At 30.6% G+C, this 26,814-nt stretch overlaps 1 protein-coding gene across 5 annotated transcripts in view; it reads right to left on the reverse strand.

The window, feature by feature from the left end:
* CDH18 (cadherin 18) overlaps positions 1-26,814 on the reverse strand; it is a 1,032,515-nt gene that overhangs the window by 30,742 nt on the left and 974,959 nt on the right. For all 5 annotated transcript variants that reach the window (XM_067730423.1, XM_067730424.1, XM_067730422.1 and 2 more), the window contains 2 exons: positions 15,911-16,032; positions 6,119-6,236 (listed from right to left, as the gene is read on the reverse strand). In XM_067730423.1, the coding sequence (XP_067586524.1) occupies positions 6,119-6,236; positions 15,911-16,032 (240 nt within the window). The remainder of the gene's footprint in view (positions 1-6,118; positions 6,237-15,910; positions 16,033-26,814) is intronic.

The following is a 26,814-nucleotide window of genomic DNA, read 5'->3' on the forward strand; positions in this document are numbered from 1 at the left end:
TACAGATGAATTTAAAACATAAGAACAGGAATTTAAAGTTGGGGAAAAGAAAAAAAAAAAGCCCAAATGATCAGTTACTGAAATCACCCCAAAATCTCTAGAACAAAAGGGAATGGGGGAGCTGTCTTTCTATCTACTAGTGGCTGACAATGTGTTTATTCAAGACAGCCATCTTTGAAATGGCTGCTTCTTTGAAATGGATCCCTGTCAATCAATCAAATTTTAGTCACGCAGTTACATTACAAAAAAAAAAGAAAAGAAAAGAAAAGAAAAGCCAGCTGTCAGGGTTTACATTACCTTTATATCTTTATAATATCATCTTCATAATAATTAGAGGAAACAATTAACAGATTATTCCTTGAGCTAACATTCTGTTCGAGAAAGCAAGAGTCCTATCTATCAAAGCAAATACATCCATTCAAAGAAAAGGTACTCCAAACACCTATTGCTTTAGTTGATAGCCATTTCTTCCTTTTATAGAGATGTAAATCTTTACCATCTTTATAATATCTTGATACGTTAGGATATGCCCTCTTTTCTTCTCTTTCCTCTATTTTCTTCTTTTCCTACATTCTTGCTTTTCTCAACCCTTTACCATTTGCATTTTATTAACAGATTATTAAATTCAGTTTATGATAAAAATTATATTTAACTTATAGATTAATTTGGAAATTTGAGTGTTGATTTACTAATGGGGTAAAGATATTATTTTTGTGTTTTTTTTTAATATTTTCAGTAACATTGCCTTTCATAATGGTGACTTGAACATTATTTATTGGATATTTTTTCTCTGATGATCTTAGAAGAGTTTTTTGTTAATTTGTTTGATTTGTTTTTACCATTTTACATTTATCTGATTTGCTATTTATTCACGTTTTTTACATATAGAAAATCTAGCCATTTGGGGCATTTATTTGTATTCCAAAATTTGGCAATCTATCCAATTGTTTCTTAAGATGTTTCTGTGGATTCTTTTAAATTTTCAGAAAGACAATTGCATCTCATTTGTTAACAATGATAATCTTATGTTTTGTTTCTATTTATTATTGTTCTTTTGTTCTATTTTTGTTTTGTTTTATCTTTTTGGACTGAGGAGAACATTCAGTACACTGCTGATTAATTGTAGTGATTGAAATATCCTGAGACTAGCAGAATTGTCCAGCTGAACCCATCAGAAATTGCTAATTCTTAGAAATGTGAGCTAAATAAATGAATAAATGTGCTTTATTTTAAGAAAACTAGTTTTGGAATTGTTTTCTTTTTCAGCAATAGCTGTTTTTTTTTAAGCAATAGCTAAATATTTCTAACTTTTCATGTAAAATTTCCTACTACATTTTGAATTTGGCATATCTCTTGTAAGTAGCATATAACAGTCTATTTTTAAAATAAAATATCTTTAAAAATGATATTTAATCTGTGACTATGGTATATTTGAACTACTTTCTACTTCAAATAAAATTGTCATTGCTTCTATTTTACATCTTTTATTCTACTTTCTGACCTCTGTTCTACTGATGAAATGTTTTATTATTTAACTTTTTAAAAATCTCTCCTTGCTTTGGAAATTACAGACTCATATTCTATTAACTATTATTCTAGTGTTAACTCTTCAAGTTTTAACATTTGAAATGAAATGTTAATTGCAAGGCTTTTTTGTCTATTATTTCTTGCAGAGATCCTGAAGGCAAAGATTAATACAATATTTGCCAAAATGTCAGTAGCTAAAAATTTAAAAGTTTCTTTTCTTATACATTGGAAAAAAGTCTTTAATAACTGTCCTCCCTTAATTCCTGATAGCTTACCACTGCTAACTAAATATAGAGAATGTTGACAATAGGAAATTCTTTTCCTTTAGCAGTTTGAGCATATAATTGTTATCAACTTCTGTCATCTATTTTTTTCTTTTTTAACAGGAATCTACTTTAGATCTAATTATTATTGCTTTTTAAATATTCTGCCTTTTCCTTTTGATTAAATATTTTTTCTCTTTATCTTTGAGGTTTAGCACTTTTAAATTGGCATATTCAAGTATAGATTTGATTTCCTGCTTGCCTTTGGGTGTTCTTTTTTTTTATATAATAGCCAATTTTTATAAATAATTAATTAATTTATTTTTGGCTGTGTTGGGTCTTTGTTGCTGCATGCAGGTTTTCTTTAGTTGTGGTGAGTGGGGGCTATGCTTCATTGCAGTGCGTGGGCTTCTCATTGCGGTGGCTTCTCTTGTTGTGGAGCACGGGCTCTAGGTGCATGGGCTTCAGCAGTTGTGGCAAGTGGGCTCAGTAGTTGTGGTTCATGGGCTCTAGAGCGCAGGCTTAGTTGTTGTGGTGCACAGGGTTTGCTGCTCCGTGGCATGTGGTATCTTCCCAGACCAGGGCTCGAACCTGTGTCCCCTGCATTGGCAGGCAATTCTTAACCACTGCACCACCAGGGAAGTCCCTGGTGTTCATGTTAATCGTGAGGGTCCACATATTTTCAACCTTGAAAAATTGTCATGCAATTTTATCTACATATATTGCTTGTTGCTACAATTTCTAATTCTTCCAAATATTTTATATTCCATATCTATTAAGTGTTCTCACAATTTTAAAAAATTTTGACATATCTAAACTTTGTTTGCTTGAATTAATGGATTTTACTTTTGACTTGTTAAATCTCTCTGTGTCCAGTCTAGAAGTACTGCAGTTTTTTTTCGTTTTCTCTTTGTATCTGTGTGTGTGTGTATATAAAACATATACATATATATACACATATACATATATACATCATACATGTATATATACATATATGTTTACACATAAATTTTAAATGTATGGATAATTTATATCTATATAGTCTATATGTATAACTAAATCTATGTAATTTCTAGAAATAGTTCTATATACATTTCTATATATTCAATACCTATATTTTAATATATATCTTATGTATACATGACATATATACATACATATATATATATAAACAAAATTTAAAATGTTAATTTCTGTATGTTTATATATAATTATGTATATAACACTAAACATCTATATATTTTCATGTCATTTTATATACTTTTCTATCTAGGCAAAAACTGTAGTTTTATTTTAATAAGGATTTTAAAATTATTTTTATATAAATATTTTCTTTCATTGTCTCATTTCATGTAATCACTTCTCGGTCTTTTTTAAAAAAATCTTCATTTTCTTAATTTTGAAAATGTTAAACATGCTAATATTCAAGTATTTTTCTGTTCATTTATGTATTTTGCATGATTCAGAGTGAATTCATTTTCTGATTTATTTCTTATTATTTATTGACTATCTTTTAATTTTTTGACTTTCAGATTTATCATACACAACAATATGCATTTCTCTCTGTCTAATTTTAGAAACAGCTTTTTGTCTCTACTCACTCTTTGCCATAAAGCAGTTTTGGAGACGCCACTAAACCAATGGCTTCCTGATCACTCATCCTGGTTTGGAGTCTCTGTCTGGCTTCTATTGTTCCCTGAATATTCATATTCACGTAAGCAGGGGGCACAGAAGAACAATGGTTTTAATTTTTTCTTCTAGATTTCTTTATGTTCTGGGGGCATGTAAATGTTTACTAACTCACGGAATGCAATGACCAAGTTGCAGGATCCAGTAGGCCTGGACTTGCTGACTCTTACTCTTTGTAGTTTGTTCTGGTTGTTGGCCACAGAGGTGTTTATGTACCCATGAATATATGTATATATTCATTTTGGTATGACTATTCCATTTTAAATTTCATCTCTATAAATTATTATCCATAACTGCCTTCTGTTTAGAGAAAAAGCCATCTTGACTCTTAATATATATATATATATTTTTTTTTTTTTTTTTTTTTTTTTTTTTTTTTGCAGTATGCGGGCCTCTTACTGTTGTGGTCTCTCCCGTTGCCGAGCACAGGCTCCGGATGCGCAGGCTCAGCGGCCATGGCTCACGGGCCCAGCCGCTCCGCGACGTGTGGGATCTTCCCGGACCGGGGCATGAACCCGTGTCCCCTGCATCGGCAGGCAGACTCTCAACCACTGCGCCACCAGGGAAGCCCATTGACTCAATATCTTTATACAGCGCCATTAATTCCCCCAATGCTACAAAGTAGATATTTCAAACCAAAACTTAATGGATGTAAAAACTGAGGTTAAGAGAAGTTTGGTGGCTTGTCTTATCTAGCATAAACAAGGCTGTTTGCTCAAGCATGTGTTTTCACCTATGTTCTAGTATCCTGTTTTTAAGAACATTGCTGCTTTTTCTATCTGAAAGAAATTATTTGTGTTATATATAATTTCATCAATTCCCAAAAATGTTTAAAATAAATTAAATGAATTTTAAAATAAATTAAAACATCTTTACTCCCATACAACTGCCCACAAGCATCACATACTTGAGATGGCATAGCTGATTTAAAGCATTCATATATATGGTTAAAATAAATGTTAAAAAATTTACACCGGCATTATAAACACTTTCAAAAGTGTATACATATTTGAGGGGAATTTTTTGAATGTGAGTTCCCAGCACTGGTAATGTTGTCATATAACTAAAATGAGACCTTTTGAATGTATTCATTAGTTAAATTGAGAAATTCCAGGCATATTAATCTTGAATGAAGGACTTTTAGTCACTAATACAGGTTTCAACAACAGTAAAATTCTCTTGTTTTTCTAAAATATTTCAGGAGTTATTTACATTAAATAGCTTGATTACAACACACTTCAGATCTAAGTCAATTTTTATTTATAATATTATCAAATTAAAATTGCTTTTAAAATTTAAATAAATTTTAATTGGAATGGAAAAAATTCAACTGAAATATGATTTCTAAATATGTGTTTCTAAATATAGTAAATTTCAGTTTATTAAAGCAGAAAGTTGAATGCTCTCCAAATTATGCAATTATTTGAATATGGGAAAATATGAATTGATTTTCAGATATTTAGCATAGTTAATTATAATATTTAAATACATTTGGGATTGTAGGGTTGGATGTTCAGATGTAAATAAATGTTCAATAGTCAATTTAATACAATTTGTCATACACAAACATGGATAAATATGTATTGCCATAAGTACAGCTGACCACAGGGATAGTTAAACTGAGAGAGACAAACAAGCTTGGTATTTTTATATGAATTTTGTTATGGCCACATGCACAATTTAGTATCCCTGTTATGATTATTTAAGGAAGCTTAGGGATAATGGAAAAAATGTTTAGTGGGTTGTCATTTAGTGATTTTATTTTTGCTTGAATTTGAAAATGCTTCTACATGAAGGGTACAGAGAAGGAATTAACTACTTCAAAATGTACATGCTATTGTTTCTTTCATGTGATTCTGAGGCACGTCTTAAATCTTAAATAACAGTATATTCAGATATATGTGATCAAAAACTACTTTTGAGAAGAAGAAAGTTGATGCCAGTCAGAACACTGTACATATTGAGTGGCTTGTTGTTTCCCTTCCATACAGAAGAATGACTTTTACACAACTTTGAGGAATCTACCAAATCAGGATTCTAAATCATGGTGAATCTTCTCTAGTTATTATGTACTTTTTTCCCTACACAATAAGAAGGCTAAACAAAAATAATTCAAAAATTTCCACAGTGCTCTGTAATTATGCATATGTATCTACCCATATTTTGGAAAAATATTCATAATAACAACGGGAAATATAATTTGTACAGCACATCTTGATAGCCTTGGTAAAGCAAGATGATTTCAAACATTGCAGTTCCTTTTCTAATGGTCCCTAGGACATATTTTTCATTTATCCTAATTTAAATTTTTTCCACCTCCTAGCAGTTGCAACAGTTCTCATAAACATGTTTGTCAGCTAAGATTTCTCTTAAAAGTTGCCCAAGAGCATATTACATGAACATTTCTTGTTTAAAGGGATGCTTCTGAATAAACTCATTGAAAGTTATTTGTACATATGGTTCAATTTTAAACACAAGCTATTCACGGATCATAACACATTAACATCAAACTGACTTTGAATGTTGATTTGCAAGCTGTTCATGAGTATATAAGAATAAAGCAAAGCTGCTCAGGCTTATTCCATATCAAGTCAAAGCAGATACCACAAAGATCAAAAAATATATGTATTCATGTTCACCTTCATTGTCCTTCAGAGTGAAGTTTGGGTTTATAGACAGATGCTCATCAAGAAAGAAGTTAAACCTTTGTCCATTGGCAAAATCATCCTTATCAGTGGCACTGATGGTATGAATAACCTAAAGAAAAGACAAAATTAAATAGTAAATTTAATTTGGCTTCGTCCCTTGATTTTAATATTATAACATTTTCAATATCCAACTTGAGTGTTTTCAAATTCTTATTCTAGTAAAGGTATGAGCTAATTTGCTCTCCCTTGCATTAGACTTTAAGAAATGTATTATGGCACACCATATAATCATTCACACTTTATTTTCTAGCATGGCACAAACATTTATTTTTTTTTCCTTTATTACCCACAGTACCTTGGGGCCAATTAGTTGTAAGGTTTTGTGTGAACGCTTGTTTAGGGAGACGTGAAATATGGTTTGTACAAATACCAATATTCCAGGGTTGATGTAGAACAGCCTTTCTGTACATGTTGGTCTCAGTCAGCAAATGAAAAAGCACTAGAGTCATAATTTTTTGTTTTAGGAGACCTTTGGGATCATGATCCAGCCCCTGTATTTTAGAGATGAGGACTCTGAGTCCCAAAAAGAGTGTGATGTGCCTCAAATCTGTAAAAATCTGGCAGAGGTAAAACTAGACCACCCAGAGCTTTAGGAAATTTTTTAATCCCTAGTGGTTGAAAGAAAGCAATACCCAAATTTGGACTTTACACACATTAAGAAACAGAGAAAGTTAGAATATATAAAAAAATATCCCAGGTAGCCTAAGAGCAGCATACACATTCCGATCGTTAGAGTCATTACAATCTTTAAAAGTAATATTGAAACAAACAAGCAAGATGATATTTTACTTTTGAAAAAAAATTAGTATCCTAATGCTCAAGTGTACCCTTTCTAGCTTTTCCTTAGAGAAATTGAAAACAGAGAGAAAGTAGAGCCAGAAAAATAGTATTTCCTGCATATGAAATATAGTACGTGCATTTCAAAAATTGATATGATTTCTAAGAACATTTTACTCAGTTTCACCGTATTTCAATATTTTACAGGTGAGATAATCCACCAAAATGCATCATAGTTAAAACCTAAATTCCTCTCTAGGTACTGAGACTGTTAGCTTGTGAGGGAGACGAGGAGGAATATAAAGGTACTGAGAATGAGTGGTCAGGGAGAGTAGGAGCGGAAGAACATGTGTTTTCATGAAGTGAAAGTGAAGAAAGAGCTTCAGGGTATAAAAGTGACCAATTTCCTCCATATATGCCCATGGCTCATTCCTTATGCCCTTTCCCATCACCATTCAGAATTTACTTTCTTAGCAGGAGATCCTGGTGAAAGCCCCTCTCCCTACATATTCCAAGAAGTTTCTATCATTCTTCATTATTTCCCTCCATATTATTTATCTATGAACTGAAAATTTACATAGCTGCTGATTTTTTTTTTTCCATTGAAAGCATAACTAGTATCTGGACAGATCTTTTTTTTTTTTTCTTGTTATTGCCTTTTGACTATAAATAGAATAAACTGATGGATAATCAGAAGCAATCTTTATGATATTTCTCAAGCACAGGAAAAGCTCCATAGCATTTAGAGTGTGCAAAATCTGAAGAACACAACATTTTCTACACGTTAGTTACTTAGTATCAAATTGAAATAAAATATCAAAATTTCAAGGTTCTTTTCAGGGTTAGATAAAACAAATACTGTCAGCCCTCCATGTCCGTGGTTCTGAATCTGTGGATTCAACCACCATGGGCCAAAAATATTTTTTAAAATTCCAGAAAGTTCCAAAAAGTAAAACTTGATGCCATGCTGTGGCAACTATTTAGATGGCATTTACATTGTATTTGCAACAATTTACATAGTATTCACATTGTATTAGGTATTATAAGATATTATAAGAGATGATTTAAAGTATATGGGAGGATGTGTGTAGGTTATATGCAAACACTACACCATTTGATATAAGGGATTTGAGCACTTGTGGATTCTGTTATCCTGAGGGGGGTGGGGTCCTGGAACCAATTCCCCACAGATTCTAAGGGACAGCCGTATAAATTTTTCTTTGGGAAAATAAATGTCTTCTCACTCTTATTCTTCATTCATTGTGATTCTCCAATTTACAATCCTATTTCCTCAGTGATACCTCATAACATACTGACACATTTGCAAGTTCACTTCTTATCCTAGAATGTAACTCTGGAGGGGATTGGTAAAGAACAATTAATTTAAATAAACTGAGCTATTTATGTTTTCTGTTATCAATGCTTTGGAACAATTTTCTTTTCTTCTCATTTCAAAGTTAATTTATCACTTATTTTAAATTTTCTTAAATTTTTACAAACATGAGCCTATTCAATTTGTTAAACACTGATATAATTCATATTATATTATGTTTACTATTTTTTTGTTATCTCTAAAATATAAATATCCCTTCCATTTTTATACAGGTAATTTCAAATCTCAATTTACCAGGAAGCTCACTTATGGCAAATTTTTCTTCCTCAGAAAGGGTTCTCAGTCTCATCTACATAGTAAATGATAAGTTGGTTACCACATTTTGTTTAAGAGTGACTGATTCATCTTGAACTTTTGTTGAGGTGTTGGACATGCATCTGTACTTAAATATTTTTCCATAATATTTCTGAGAGATGATTCTAAAAACCTAGTATGTTGGTCTTTTTTTTTTTTTTTAATTTAGAACTCCTAGATATTCTCTTGTTGTTGAGAGAAGGTATATTCAATTTCTTTTTTGGTTGTTTTACTAATCACTTTTTCTCTTTCATTAGGAAATGGGATTTCCATTTGCTTCCTCAGACTTTTAATAGAAAACATACCTAAGAAGTTAACATGTTTATGATTTTTAGAAGATTTAAACTTCTGGCAGATATCAGATAGTTGTCATGTTTCCATTCATCAATATTTTCTACCGTTTTTTCAGACTTATTGATTTATCTACACTGTGCTACCTGTGCTCTCTGTTTGTGCAGCTAGTTGGTGATGTATGATCCATAAAAAATTTATTTTCTGATTCTCTTTCCTTCTAACTGGACTCAAATGTTTTCTATCACTTGCACATTATGCAATAAGTACATAACGCATTTGATTATTTTGAAAGATCTGAGATTTACTCTAACAAAGGGAGAGAAAACTCAAATTGATTGATGGTATTTACAAATAATTACTAGCAGAATTTTTTGATAATGTCCATGAATAAGGATTCACCTTTGGTAGAAAATAATTAAAACCAATTTTATATTCCTTTTATTAAATAAATGTATCCCATTGTTTAAATGTGTTTAAAACATGTTTAAAATCTATCATTTCTAGAGTACTTTAATTAGGAAAAATAGTGTCAGAAATTTATACAAATAACATAGTCTTCTGTTTGGTAAATAGCTAACCCTAACTAAAGCAAATTAAAAAGGAAATTCTATGGAACACATTGCATCTTCTTTTAATTAATAGAGCTTGCCTTATAATATGATCTCAAATGATCATTTCATTTGATAATAATACCAACTTTTGTTATTTAGCTGAGGTTTATCTCTGATAAGATGTAAAATCTCTACCGATCTAGTTAACTTTTTTCATACAAAGTTGTACTGTTAATAATATCAATAATACCATGGATATCATGGGGGCAGAGGCTGGTGTTATGTAATAAAATGTTTTCTTTTATACGTTATGTTTTCTAAGTTTACTTCTAAAAAGAAAAAGTACAGAGGGAAAAGTCAATACGAATAAGACAGAAAGCATTCCCTTTGTTATTTCTCAAAGCTTCTAGGTACAGGCACATCTCAACTATTTTGAATTCACTCTTCTTTGGGAACTGATTTCAAATTTCATGCATGCATGATTTTCTTTTTAGTATTTTTTTATACAAGGTACTTAAAATTTTTTTCAGAACAGGAAAATATATTAACTCAGAGAAATATATTGTTGAAGTTTATACTGATACCTGAATCGACCTGAACTCTGCTCTTACATGTGGTTTGAACCTCTGCTTTCAGAAAAGACCAGTCTCAGCTGTAGCCACATGCTGTTACATTTAAATGCACAGCATCCATAACAGAAGTGTCTGTAATTCTAAAAGCAATTGTCATAGAAAGAGGAACTGTGGCAATACAAATACATTCAGAAAAGCTATTTCACAAATCATTATTTAAATAATTTCCTATTCCAACTCTTCATCAAAATATACAGTTTCTCCAGAAATGCTACAACCATAAGAGTAAATGAACAAAAGACCTCAAAATTAAATAATAGAAAGATTCAGACAATTTTCCACTGTAATGGGTTAATCATACAATTGACTACATGAATGGGTAATGATTTGTTTAAATGCAGGTGTAATAAGCAATACTTTTAAAATGATGTTTTTATTCCCTCAATGAAAAGTCTAAATTCATTTTGGTGAAAGAGTTGGAAACAAAAGCTCAGATAACATAAAGAATCCAGTTTTCTTACAGTGACATCTAAAATCATGCAATACTAAAGACAGCAATGATGCTAAATGTGAATATAGTTTACAAAGAATAAGAAATAATCACACAAAAAATATATTAGAACTTTGGGGGGCTAGGTCTAGCAATTATATCTTGAAAATAGTAACAGTTATATGAAAAAAAGATAAATACTATATAAATGGTGAATGGGACTCACAAAAGAAACAGTTTGTCACAGATTTAACCCTCTCTAAAGAATGGAATAACTTTTTACCTGAGGAGAACAGGACAACCCACACTTAAAGGAATTTAAGACTTATCTAGTCATATACTCATAGAATCTCAAGCTTGGAAGGGCCCTGAAATTCAGACAATTTTCTTCATTTTAGAGATCAAGAGAACACTTGTCAACATCACATTAAATTACTTCTTAGGAAGGCTACAGAGTTTAGGTGGTCAATGTGGAGGGTAAAACAGAGGGACCCAGGCTAACAATGTGACATTAAAAGGAGAGCATGGCCAGTGAGAATGCCTGAATGGACTTCCTCATGAGCAAAAAGTGGACAACACGCGAGGTCAATGGAAAAATTCAAGGTCACATGCCAATATGAAGAGAGTTCAAGCCAGAAAACTGAGACTAGCATTTTCAATTACAGAGAAGATGTTTACATCCACAGGGGAAGGATCAGTTGATCCAAGAGCAAGGGCTGAGTATCATCTGCTCAGAAATTCAGTAATTTCACCTACACCTACAAAACTGGTATGTGTGAGCTGCTCCTAATACAAGATTACACTTTATCCTTGAAGTAAAAATTATTAATTAATTAATTAGTTAATTAAAACAAACATTTTAGAAGAAATAATCTAAAAAGAAAACATCTAATAAAAGCTGATGATTTTTGATTCTTTATGTCACATTTCAAATGATCTAAGTTTAAATTCTCTGAATAACCTAGGAACCAAAGAAACAAAGATTCAGTGAGGGAAAGGTCCTAAGTTTACTAAAAAATGTTATTTATAGATTAGGTGATCGATACCTAAGAAAAGCAGTATTTATTTCTAGATATTTTATTTTCTTAAAGTGATATTAAATGGTATAGTGTTTTAAGTTTCATTTTCTAATTGTTTCTAATATAAAGAAAAGGAAGAAATACATTTATATTGACCTTATATTTAGCACAAGTTTGAACTTGTGCTCAATTTTATTCACAATTTCAACTACTGTATAGTAGTATTACCACTATTATTAGTAGTATTTTTATTATTAATGAATGTTTAACTTTATAAAAACCTTTGGCTTCACCTATGAAAATGAATTTTGATTTTTCTCCTTTTCATTTTAAAGTAATTATTTTTTCTGGATTTGCTTTGACAATATTTTATTTATGATATTTCTATGTTCATGAAAGAGAATATCTATAATTCAAATTATATCTTTCTCAGGTTTTGATTTCAAAGTTTGTTGTCAGCATAAAATGAGTAAAAAACTGATTGCCTTTTTTTCCTTTTTGATACAGTCTATTTTGATTATCATTCCATTTAACTATTTTCAATTTTTATTACTTTATTGGCTCATTGTTTATTTAGAGGTGTCTTTCTTCATTTCTGATGGAGTTTTTCTAGCAATATTTTTGAATTAGTATCTTGCATTATTTTATTGTAATAAAAATGAGACCAATTCTTTGAAAATTATTAAAACTTGCCTTGTGGTCCTGAACATGGTAAATTTTGGTCAATGTTTTGTGTAAGTTTTGAAAGAATGCATAATCTAAAGTTGTTCAATGCAATGTTCTATATTTGTTAAACAGTAAAACTTCTTAATTGTGGTATTCAATTTTCAGTTTCCTTAATAAAATTTTATGTGATTATTCTATCAGTTTCTGATAAAAGCATACTAAAACTCTCAGCACAATAATCTCAGTAGACATTTCTTAAATATTTTGGTGATTTTATTTTAACATAAATATTGATATATACTTCTTTAAGTTTACATTTTATTTGTCTGCTTTTTATTTTTCTACTTGTTCCATATTTATTATCTTATTTCTCGGTTTTTAAAAAAATTACCATGACTTCTACCTAGCTATTATAAATTTGTGTACTAAGCCTTTCTCTTTTATTTTACCTATCTTGTGTTATAAAACAAAACTATATCTCAAGAGCAAATATGAAAATTTGTCATTCTAACTTTGAATTTTAAAAACTTTACAGAAATTCACAGGGTTATTTTGGAAATATTAAATTGGTTATATACTTCATATTTTATTAAGTTTACATTTTAGTTTTTAAATATGCCTTTCTAGAATCCTTGAAAATAGGTCCTATATAAAAAGATTTTTTCCCTTTATCTTTGTATCATAAAATATAAAAAAGCAAGATAAAGTCACATGCAACAATTTTGTAAATGTGTGAACTATTTAATTGAATGAACATTTTAATAAACATAATAAAGGTTGAGAAATAAAACTGTCAACATCACTTTATTTAGGAGTATTTTAAATTCCAATTTCTATTATCTTGTTAGTTACATAGTCTTTTACTATTTTATTAAACTAAAAATTACTGTATTCATTCTTGACACATAAAATCTATTATAAATTAGTATTTTCTCAATTACCCCAAATTTAAGGAGTTTAGAATATTTTAACTTTGTCTCCTTCCTTCTGATACCTTGTTCCCATGTATACTATGTATATTTTAAACCCCAGAAAATGTTCCTTTGTTTTCTATTCATTCATTAATAATTTATTGTTAACAATATATTTACTGATTGCTTTGGTCCTTACGGATTCTTACCACTCCAAGATGCCAATTTGATTATTTTCCTTTTTCTTTTTCCAAAAAAAGCTTTAATGTGTGTATTGGCAAGGAATTGTCACTTTTTTGTTGTTGTTGTTTGTTTTTGCCTAAATACGAGTTTTTCTTGTCTTTATTTTTAAGGACTATTTTTGGTACACAAAAGAATTCATGGTTGTGAGATAGTATCTCTGGCTCTTGGATTTATCTTTCCTTTTTTTATTTTATTTTTTTTAATATTTCATTCTTCCTGATTAAATAATCAGCTTTTGAAATTGTTCTTTTAAAGGTTTTGAGTATTATTTTTATATTCTACATACTAATCCTTCATTGGATAAATGGTGTGCAAGTATCTTTTCCCACTATATGGTTTTTCTTCTTATCCTCTTAACAGGGTCTTTCAGAAAGCAAAAATGTTTAGATTTGATCAAGTCCAATTTATCATTTTTTTTTCTTTTATGGATTATGTTTTTGGTGTCATCCAAGAACTCTTTGCCTGGCACTACATCCGTTTTATCCCCTAACAGTATTATGTCTTTTTTTCCTAGATGTTTTAAATTTTAAACTTAATTTTATTTAAATTCATCTAGGTAAAGTTATTTTTGTAAACAGTTGCTTAGATTTTTGTTTTTGTTTTTTTCTATGCTTCTTGAATTTTTGACTTGTTGCGTGCCAACAGTATGGAAAAAATTTCAGTCATGAGCTCCTCAAATATTACTTCTGCCCAATTCTCTTGTTTAATATCCCTCTGAGAATTGGATAACTTGTGTATTAGACCTGCATGTTCCATATCTTTCATATTCTTATTAATGTTTTCTATCTTCTTGCCTTTCCATGCTTTAGCATGAATATTTAATCTAACCTACTTTCCAGTTCACTATTTTCTCTTCAGCTATGTCTAATCTGATGTTATTACCAAAATTGAAATCCTATATTAAGTGGCTGTATTTTTAAAATCTAAATTTTCTATTTGCATGTTTAACATTTTTCTCAATTGTACTTGTATAATATATGTTAAGAAAATAATTCTAGGATGTGTGCATCCATTTCTAACACAATTGAAGTACGATTTGCTAAGTAATTCATTATATATCTGTACCATAAAATACTGTTTTTGAAATGGTGATATGGAAAAATATTTAAGCACTGGAAGTGATAATCTTAATACATTGCTAAGAGTAAACCAGATAACCTGTAAATACATTCAAATATAATTTTCAGTCATTTTGTCCTCATTCACATTTTCTAATTTTCTTGTGAGAAATGAATATGAGAAAATTTCATGTTTTTACATAAAGTGCCCTCCATATATATATATATATACATATATATATATATATATATGTAAATACCTCCCCTGGAAATATTAAAAACATATAATCAATGATAACTTTAGCAAGCCATAGTTGATTATCCCTCATACACAAATACACAAGGCAATGTTTCTCAGGACTATAATTTTGTCACAAGCTTCAAAATGATTTAAAATAATTTTGGATGATATATTTATTCTGGTCATTATATGAGACTGTCAGACTCACCAGAGGGGCTCTCTTTACTTGTTTGATGAAGTAAGTGGCCATGTTGGGGAACCCATATCACACACACACACGCACACACACACACACACACACAAACTCTGGGTGGCATTTCAGAACTCTGGGGAACACTGAAGAGCCAAGGAATATCCTGAAGCTCTCAGGTCTGCAGCTGAAATTAACTGAATGCTACTGACAACCACGTGAGCTCGGAAGAGATCCCCAAGCCTCAGGTAAGAACTCAGCTTGACTACGTCTTATGAGACTCCTGCAAAGACCTAGCTAAGCCATGAGCAGAATTCTGATCTGCAGAAACTATGAGATGATAAATGTGTGTTGTTTTAAGCTGCTAAGTTTGTGTAATTTGTTACACAGCAGAGAAGACAGATGCACATTCCCTTCCCATGTCCCACTTGCTTTATGGGCGTCAAAACACTGGCCTCCCTTCGGAATTGTCATGCTCCTTTAACTGGCTGCCATATTACATCCAGATTCATGTCTTATGTTCAAGTTCTTCTCTCCATCCTTCCCTCTCCCCACCTCCACCAATCATTCCCACTCTTCATGTTAAAACCTAATCATCTTCTAGTATCAATATCACTCAATGGCCACTGTATGTGATTCCCTCATTCCATCCAAAATATGTAGACCAGGCCAGTCTCTCCTCCCCACTCTAGTCCCTAAGCTTCATTAGGACAGGAAGAGTTCACTGTTTCCTCCTCATTTAACACAGGGCTGTACCAAAACCATTCAATATCATTTTATTGGTATAATAAATGTATACATGAATGAGTTCATTTGTTGAATTACATTTGGGATCTGGAGAAAATGTATTTTCTATGAGTCTCAAAAAATCTATTTGGTACTTAAAATAAAGCTTTATAAAATTATCTTTACTAAGCACAAAAATAACACTGGGGGATCTTTGAGGATTATACCTAAGAATAATAGAAATAGAGCTGCTTATTTTTCTTCCATTCAAATGCTAGGAAGGAAAAAATTAACTTACCTGGCCAGGCTTAGAATTTTCACAGACAACAATATCATATTCCCTGGCAAGTTCGGGTGGATTGTCATTGACATCCAGAACTCTAATAACCACTGTGACATGGCTCAGCAAACTCGGATTGTCTGCAAAACACATAGGAATGCATTTAGTATTTCCATGCATACTTTAGAGGCTTGGTTTAAAACCAATCTCCTTAATACTGTAGCTTGTCACTAGCCCCATATGCTGCAGCAGGACTTTTGGCAAAAGACAACTTTATGATGGCATTCTTTGTTAGAACTCATTAACTTACAGAAAAATGAAAAATGAACACCAAGGCATGACATGAATGCTAAAATGATATTTTGTCATATCAAGGAAATTACATGTTATTCAGGAACTGAAATGGGAGAAAGTTGTCAGAATTCATTGTATGCTGTCAGAGTCTAAGGGATGAACACCTGGCTTCATCATTAATCTAAGAAAAATAGAGTAGTTGGAAAAAAAATACATAATCTTTAAAACATTCAAGGTTTCCAGTCTAAATCAACTTGGAGAAAATAGAAAGTAAACTTTTTTATACCAGGGTAAAATTTTTCTTACAGGAGAATATATGCAGTTTGTGGTGTCAAGTCATACTTGGGGAAAAATAAATAATAATTTAAATTAGAACTTAGCATGGAATTCATATATAACTCTGGTAAACATCAAAATATTATAGTTAATATTTTAAAATACTTCTTGAGTGCAGTCTTCTCATATTTCAGTAAGTTTATTAGTTCTGAGATATAAGAAAAGATAAATGTTTGGTTTATTTTATACATCAAAGCTAAAACTGAAGAATTCATAATGGAAAAATTAATGAGAAGGCAAAAACTAAACACATTAGGAAAAAGGGAATATATATATACCCACAGAAGATATTAAAGATAATCGATTTTTAAATTATCCATTTTTAATTATCCATTAAGAATATGGATGGATTAGACATGCCATAGGTACTTTTAAAAGAAGTAGAAAATCAGAGTAGTACTTCAATAACTAAAGAAACTCAATTTTTAAGTAAAAAATCAGGCCTAGGTAGTTTTATCTACAGTTAAAGATACAGGTGACTTCAGTCTTATACATCTTTTCCCCAGAAGACAGAGTAAGGAGGAAATACTCTACAACTTGTTTTTTTGTGGCCAGTAAAACTTTAATATCAATACCATATGCTCCCACTCATGAGCGATATTAGCTGTCATTAGACTAAACAAAATAATACCAAACCCACTCTACTGGAATGGAAATGAAAGTCTGTCATCAGTTTAGTTCTAGGAATGTTTGCATAGTTTGGCATTAAACCAAGGAAAGAAAGAAGGGAGGGAGGGAGGAAGGAAGGAAGGAAAGTGGGAGGGAGAGAAGAAATGAAGAAGGGAATTTTAAAAAGCATAAAAGTTATCCAAAACGATAATGAATTAAAAGAGGGACAAAAAATACATAGATGTTTATCCTAATACACATAGAAAAAACCAAAAAATAAAATTTAATGTCCATACATTCTAAACAAAACAAAGCAAAATCAAAAAGGAAAACTCTTTGCAATCTAGGAACAGAATGTATCCTCTGAAGCTGATTAAGGATACATTCAACAAACAACAAAAAAAGTACAAAAACATTATTCTTAATGGTCAAAAACTAACAAGAGTTAATAAACAAAGCTATAAGGATCATTGAAATAAATCTAACAAAGTATTTGAAAGACATATGCAAAACATTTTATTGAATGTCATTAAAGTAGATCTAAAGTAATTAAGAGGTATATTGCCTATGTGGTTGGAAGACAAAATATCATAAATAAAGCCAGCTTCTCCAAGTTGATGTGTATTTTTGATGTAATCTAATAGACATCCAATGAGAAATGAAAGCTGATTCTAAGATTTATAAGTACTAAGATTGTCCAGACTTGAATGAAGTACAATAAAGGATAATTGCTTTACCATTTATCAAGCCTTATTATTTGGTATTAGAACCTAGGTCACTTTGAAAGTGTCAAAGGGATAGACAAACAGAAACAGAAAACAGAACACAGCCACAAATCTACTATATATAGAAATTTAATATATGGTAATAATGCTATTGCAGATCAATAGGGAAAGTACAGATTGATCAAGAAATAGTTTTAGTAAAGCTTGTAACCACATCATTATCATCATTATAAAATGGGCCATAACTACACTATACACAAAACTACATTTTAAATAATTAAGGACTTAAATGTATAAGGCAAAAACTATACATACTTTAGAAAAAATATTAGCATGTAATATAATCTTTCATTAGCATGAAAGATTTCAAAATATAAAAATGCACTAATCATAAAGGAAGCATTGATAAATTTGATTACAGTGAAATGTGACTTTTTTCATTTCCTCCAAATATGCCACAAAGAAGACAAAATGTCACAAAATGAGTGAAAATATTTGCAGCACACACAACTGACAAAGGATCTGTATCTCTAATATATAATGCAATGTATTGAATCAATAAGAAAAAGAGACAGCTCAATATAAAAATGGGTACAACGAAGGACAAACATTTAACAGAAGAAGTAATATAAATGGCAAATAAACGTCAAAGTTTTCAACATCAATAGTATTTAAAGAAATACAGCTTAACCAAAATAAGTTATCATTTAATCGCAACAATATTGACACAATATCAAGAAGTTTGACAAGATTCTCCAAGTGCTGGATTGGATATAGACCAATGGGAATGACTGTAAATTAAAGTAAACCACATGTAATAATTCATACGGTTGTATACTCTCATGTCCAAGATCCAGCCATTTCCTTGGATCCCAAGGAAAATGTCTTGAAAACATACACCACCAGCATAATTAATAGGAACAATAACAGGAAATTACAAATGTCCAACAATGGCTGAATAGATGCAATATGTGATTATTTATATCATAGAGAAAATAAATGAATAGCAACATAGCTACAACATTAGGGACAATCTTAGAAACAAAATGTTGATTGAAATATTTTTTCAGAACTGTCTCAGAAGATTGCATTCAAATATGGTAGAATTTTTGCAAAGCTGAAAAAAAATCACACAAAACTAAATAACTGATTGCAGAATGAAATAGTATATTGTTGAGGATATGTTCCTAACAACACTAATTCTTAAGTACAGTGATATGTTAACATTTATTTATTATTATGTTTTGCAATATCTTCTTTGTAAGTGTTGAGTACTACATTAAATATACAGAAAAAAGTTACAAAAACATCTTAAAATTAATATATTGTGTAGATTGCTTAATATATAATAGCTAATAGAATTGGCATTAATGAATTTTTGTCACTATACAGTGAAAGATAATTAGATGCTTGTGTATTATATTAGATAATTAATTAATATAATATTTTATATTATAAAGATAAATAGATCCGTGAAATTAAAATTAGTAAAATGCTAATTTAAATATTTGCTTATTTAGAGTTACTTATTATGAAAAAGCATTGCTAAGCTTTTCTAGAAGCTAATACTTGATCTTTTAATAATTTTAAAACTGAAAGAGAATATTCAGCCTGAAATCTCATTTAGTAAATTACAAAATTGAAATTGACACTGTTTAAATGACATATCTTGGCAAAGCCAAGGTTATGGTTTACTTCTCAGGCCTTACTACTGCCACTATATAAATATATATTTTCTATCGTAACCATTGTTAGTGTAGTCCTATATTTCTCAACCAGGTATTTGCTTACATTTAAGAGCAGACAAAAGCAATCTGTTCCAGAAATCTGAGGCAAGAATAATATTAGTTTTAATCATTGGTATCAGCAGCCTTAAAATGAGTAAATAGTTCTCTGCTCCTTTTCTGAACAGGAAGGATTAGAAGCAATCTTGGCGTATCAGAAAACTGTTTTGTAAGAGAGGATTCTGGAAAGACTGTATCTTGAGGAAGGACTAGAATAAAAAAACACCTAAGCATTTGACTGTTTTCAAGCATCACCTTCTCACTGCCCCACCTCTGCATTGCTCACGCTGTCCTTTGAAACTGGCATAGCCTGGCTACATTCCATACTTGGGTACAGGAAACTAAATCCTTCTGGATGGAAACAGACTCTCTCCATGTTGCTCCAATGTTATTGTATATCTCTAGTGTACAATTACTATTCCATCACTTAAGGATTAAAAGTACAGGGCTGGGATCAGACAGATATTGATTTGTCTGTAGGCTTACTACCATTTTGTGTTCTGTGGGGAAGTTAAACTGAATCTAACCTTACTGTAGATGCAGCTAATGATCTGTAGGACATGTAGGGGAACCTCAGGAGATATGGATAAAGAGTTATGAAAAACAGAATGTCAGAGTAAGCTTAACGTCATTACTGATGCAAATTGAATAATTGCTGTCTATTTCCTAAAAGTAGGATGGTGTATAAAACCTGTAGCTTTAAATTCCAGATAATTAGAGCTGAAAACCCACTATAGTTTTGTAACCACTTGTGGCCAACCTACACTCATTCTAGTATTTTCTGCTCAATAATGAAATTAGCTAAATCTATATTAGTAAATTGACAAGTTCCTTTGGGTTTTTATTTCTTATTTCCCACAGTCCTAGGGTTAGTATTCTACCCTTTGAATGTCAATCACTTTACCTATAAATGTGAACATATTCATGTGTGTGAGAAGCACTTTGCTAAGGCAAAAATTGGATAATGTCGCTGGAGTTCTTAATGCAACATTTCTATTATTGCTACTATTATTTTTAGGTCCATGCTTCATTTCTAAAAATCAGTTTTCAGTCCTCTTGATGGCAGAGTAAATAAAATACACCATATTCAGACAAACATCAGTAGGAGGCCCTTTCCAGAACTCTTAAGAAACATGAACTTTGGAAAGTTATTTGTTATTTCTATACCTTAATTATTTAATCTGTAAACAGGAATAAGAATCATGTAATGTGCAAAACTGTGTTTTTGAGAAAAAATTAAGGAAGCTATGTAAACTTTAAAACACTGAGACTGGGAGAGAGCAGAATACCAATTTTAATCCTTTCTGAAAATGAAGGACAAAACAGAATCAAGAACAAAATAGATGGCACACTGACAATCCTATACATGTGATTTCCGGCACAAACTATCCTGTACTATGTACAAATCATCCAGGTTTTATGCAATACAGGTGGAACAGGAGCTCACATCAGCAGAGCGCCCTCTATGGAGATAAGGATGCAGTGAAGGTTGTATTCCAGTGCAAATGCAAATTGCATGCTAAGATATGTAGAGGGAAATAAAGACACAGACTTACTAGAGAATGGACTTCAGGATACGGGGAGGGGGAAGGGTAAGCTGGGACAAAGAGAGAGAGTGGCATGGACATATATATACTACCAAACGTAAAATAGATAGCTAGTGGGAAGCAGGAACATAGCACCGGGAAATCAGCTCGCTGCTTTGTGACCACCTAGAGAGGTGGGATAGGGAAGTTGGGAGGGAGGGAGACGCAAGAGGGAAGAGATATGGGGACATATGTATATGTATAACTGATTCACTTTGTTACAAAGCAGAAACTAACACACCATTGTAAAGCAATTATACTCCAATAAAGATGTTAAAAAATAAAAATAAATAAATAAATAAATATGTAGAGGATTCACAATACCTTGAAGAATAATCTATTTTATCTAGTGAGTTACTTTGAAAATCTGATATGTACTCACTACTATGTTGGGCTCTGGAGAACACAGAAACAGTGAAATATGCCCCCCTCTAGATTTCCCATTATCAATATGGATTGGAGAAAACAGATTCAATAATAGTATTTTTTCAATTTGTCTTCTTTGAAATTGTGACTTATGTATGTAATATATGTTTACTCCAAAGCTATTATTACTTAAATATGCCCTCCTAAAAACCTAAATCATATTCATTAGTATATGTAGCAAGGTTTACTAGGGAATTCAGTAGATTTCTAATTATTCATATTCTGAAGTTAGTATTAAATAGTTGGAAAATATATAAATATATTAATTTTCTTGTTTATATCATGTAGATTATTTTTCTGAAAATGTGGTTTCAGAAAACCACTTTTACTTTATGAAAACTCACAATGAAAAACCTTATATACTACTAAAATACTAAACTGCAGTGATTACAAATTTAATTAAATTATTACATTTATAGCTGTCTAAATTTCATAAATGTCCACACTTATAACAATGCATTAAAAAATTTTATTTTTGTGGTCTGCTTCTTGATTTCTATGAAAACATTTCACTATAAGCAAATATCTACAAGCCAAAACAGTCTGCACTCTCAAAAGTTAATATGCACAGGTGATAGAACATTTTAACACGCTTGGCTAATATTTTATTTATGAACAAACATGTTTCCAGCATTTCCTTAAACAATTTATATAAAAATAAGTTTTGGGGTTTCCCTGGTGGCACAGTGGTTGAGAGTCCGCCTGCCGATGCAGGGGACACGGGTTTGTTCCCCAGTCTGGGAAGATCCCACATGCCGCACAGCAGCGGGGCCCGTGAGCCATGGCCGCTGAGCCTGCACGTAGGGAGCCTGAGCTCTGCAACGGGAGAGGCCCGCGTACCGCACAAATAAATAAATAAGTTTTGCAAATAAGTAAGTGCTCAAGTGAATCTCAAATATTCCACATGATATATTTGTTTGGAAACAAAGGTAGTTTTGATATTTTTTCTTGTCTTTTTAAAATCTTGTATATGGAAGTCATTTAATATATAGGCAAAAAATAAGATAAAATAGTTAATAAGTAATAGAAACTCATTACTATGTATTTAATATATTTTAAAATTACTTTATGGATAAAATTATCACAATGTCTGGTATCTGCCTGGTGTCCCTAATATGCTCTTTTTTCTCTCCTTCTTTCCCTTCTTTATATCTTGTTTAAATATTGATTGAGAAATCAAATATTGTAACAAAAATAATTTGTCATAATGGATAAGAATATACATCTGATATCTAGTAGATTAATCCTCAAACATCTCTTTCCTGTAGTCAGACAAAATGGTTTAAAATAAAACATTCTGTGATTATTATACAATAGAAAACTAAAGCAACCCTACATGTTTTAGATCACTTACTTATTTCATAATAGTTAAAGAAAACTAATACTTGCCTAGAAGTACCTTCAAAAGTTATAAGGTAATTAGAAATGCATCACTCAAAACTCATTCCATGCATTTATTTAATTTTTTGTCAGTTTACAACATAAAATCTTATTAACGCCCTGATCATCAATAAAGATCCCAGGTTGAAGTGAATTACTTAAAATAAATCTCAGCTTCCTTAAGGACATTATTCTTTTCCTAGTTACCCATAGATCCTCCAACACTTCTAATATGTCTTTAGTGTTATTGCCTGAGACTAGTACAAGTTGGAGGCTTCAAAACTTTGTCATATCTTTGATTTCAAGAATGAACACTGTCTTTGTTCTACAAATCAGAACTGTAGTCAAAATAATTCACCTCTATGTGAAAATCATTACATTGGGATGGGCAATCTAAGTATTTGCTATTGATTATAAAATTAATTAAAAATACATTTTTAAAAAAACTCTGTTAAAATGTCACAATTGGCCCATTCAATTATATTAAAGAATCTAACAAATTTAATGTTTATTTTCTATGTTTTAAGTAATAATTCAGTTTTAACATTTATTTTCCATCTTGGTCTATTCCTCCATAATGCCTATGAACTATTATAGCTTTTATCTTTGTTAGGGTTCCCAAAATTCAGCTTGTGATCAACTATTGTTCTGTCCTTTGAGCTTATATTTGCAGTCATACTTTTATGCTGCCTAAAAGTTCGCTAATAACATAAATCATTTTATATTCTTTTTCATTTTCTGGGTGAGCAATATAAGGATAATAAAAATTTTCTTATCATATACAGCCAACACCTCAAAGTGGTTTTGTTAATTATAACAAAATAGCTAACAAGAATTCATTAATACAAATTAGATACATATATTTTTTAAATATTTGTATTAAAATATTTGACTACATAATCATTCACCAATCTCAGATCCCTGGATGTAGAGATAAAGTCTTATCTCTGAGAATGGATGGGCTGCTTGGGGTTACTGTCATAAATCCTGTAAAAACCACCTGCACTGTCTCATCAAAGAATCCAAAATTGATTAATCCAAATGAAGGAAAATGTGAAGATAAATTCAAAATAATTTAAGTACAGCAACATTATTTTATGAAATTCCCTGAAGTTTTATAATATGTTTATTATATAATTTATATAATATTATAAATTATATATATATATAAATAAAACTGTTGGTATGCATGGAAGAGAGTCCAGTGTTTATGGTCAAAGTTGTCATGATAATTAAATAGATAAATATTAGCATTTATAACAAATTGTGTGTGTGTTGTAAATTCATATGTAAAGTAAATTAATCTTGATTCTTACCGCTCATTATATACAAAACATGGCTCAAAGTAAACTATAGCCCAAAACATAAAACCTTACATTTAAATATATAATAACTAATATGGTAAAAGCTTTACTACCTTATGATTTAGCAAACATTTCTTAGATAATGCCAAAAAAGTCAAGAATCATAAAATAAACCAAAAATATACAATTATACTTTTTCTAAAAACTTACCCTTCCTTGAACAGCTATGTAAAGTAATGTTTATTAAGAAAATGAAAAGATAAGACACAGAATATAAAAAAAAATTTGAAAAGCAGGTACCTGATAAAGTCATATATCTATAATATATTAAAATCTCAAAACTAAATTCTAAAAAGCTAAACAACCTTATAAAAATGTGCACAAATTTTAACAGCAATTTCACAACAGCAGATATATAGATGTAAGCATATAAAAATGTTTTCAGCATCACTAGTCTGTAGTGAAATGCAAATTGAAATAATAATATGTCCCTACACACTAGAATGGGGGGGTGGATACACTGACAATGTCAAGGCTGAGGAGTAACTGTTGGTGGCAATGGTAATAGCCACTTTGGGAAAAAATTCGGCATATTTTTGTAACTTAAACATACTATTTGGCCCAAAATTCCCACCTCTACCTCTTGACCCAAGGTAAACTAAAACATATGTCCTCAGAAAATCTGATTGTAAATATTGATAGAAGCTTTATTCAGAATAGCTAAAAGGTGGAAACAAGTCATATTTCCATCAACAAATTTAAAAATAAAGTGTGGTATACATACATATAAGAGAATAACTGGTAATTACCTATTGATAATGTCATGGACAGATATCAAAAGCATATGCTACATGAAAAAAAGCCAATCAAAAGAGTCTATATGTTTTACCTTTCATTTTTATTACATCTAGGAAAAGCAAAACTATTGACTCAGAAATCAATCACTAGTTTCTAAGATTTGGAAGTAGGGGAAAGGAAATCATTTCAAAGAGAACTTTCTTAAAGTGATAGAATTATGCTATATCATTTTTCTGGCATTACTCATATGACTAGATGTCTCTGAAAAATTCACAAAAATTTATACTTAAGAAAAAGTGATGTTACTATGTAAATTACTCCTTTATAAATCTGACTTTTAAACAAAACAGTGGTATATTCTGAGATTTTTGACTTGGAGCCAAGAAATAGTATCACTTAGTTTAGATATTAATTGCATTATGAATAATGATATTAGATTTTTAAATATTATGGAAATAAAGCTTTAATTAATAAATATTTGTTTAAAAATGTGTAAAATGGCCTAAAAAATCACAAAATTCTCAGAGACAAATTTTACAAACGATGCATAATACGTCCACATGAAAACTACAATACATTGCTGGGAGAAATCAAGAAATAATTAAATAAATGGATATATATACCATATACGTGGATTAGAAGATTTGACACTATTAAAATGTCAATTCTCCCCAAATGATTTATAAATTTTAATCCAATACCAATCCAAATCTCAGCAGCTTTTTTCTTTTTTCAGTAGAAATTGACACACTGTTTCTAAAACTTATAAGGAAATGCAAAACAGCGAAAAAAAAATCCAGAATTCTAAATCCATTGTGCAAATGATGATCATAGTTGTAAACCTTTTGCTTCCTGATTTCAAAATTCTCTGTAAAGTTACAGTAATGAAGATAATGTGTCTTTGGCATACAGACACGTATAGTAGTATAGACAAAGAAATCAATAGAACAGGAAAGAGTATCCAAAAATAGTAACAGGCGTATATGGTAAATTGATTTTTGTCAAATTTTCCAAAGTGATTCAGTCACTTTCCTGTATGGGAAAATAATCTACTCCCATTCCTACATCACGGAGGCACAAACAATTCTAGATGAGGGTTGAACCTAAACTTATGAACTAAAAATACAAAGCTATTAGAAGAAAATATTCACAGTCTTGGGTAGGCAAACATGTTATAAACAAGACAAAGGGATGACATTATAAAAGAAAAACTGATAATGTTAACTCAAGTTAGTTAAAATTTTCTGTTCTTCTAGAAATACAGTTAAGTAAACAAAACAGCAAGGCTCATAATGGAAATATTCATATTATATCTCTAAGAATTTATGTTCAGAATATAAAAATAATTCTTACAATATTTAATTATAAGAAATCAACTTAAAACAAAGTGAGCAAATGTTATCACAGAGTAATATATACATATGACCAGTACAGATGTGAAAAAGTGTTTAGTATCTTTTATAATTAAAGATACAGAAATTAATAACACAATGTAACTCTACTACACTCCCAAATGAATGGCTAAAATTTAAAGAGATTATCCACTCCAAATCATGAGGCACACAGCCAGAATTCTCATGTTTTTATTTAATTTATTTTTATTTTTTTATATACTGCAATTTTATTTCAATTGCACAAAGGAAGTTAGTATGTAGGAAATTTAAATGAAACGGTATGGTA

Source organism: Pseudorca crassidens, chromosome 3, assembly GCF_039906515.1.
Source record: "Pseudorca crassidens isolate mPseCra1 chromosome 3, mPseCra1.hap1, whole genome shotgun sequence".
Lineage (NCBI taxonomy): Eukaryota > Metazoa > Chordata > Mammalia > Artiodactyla > Delphinidae > Pseudorca > Pseudorca crassidens.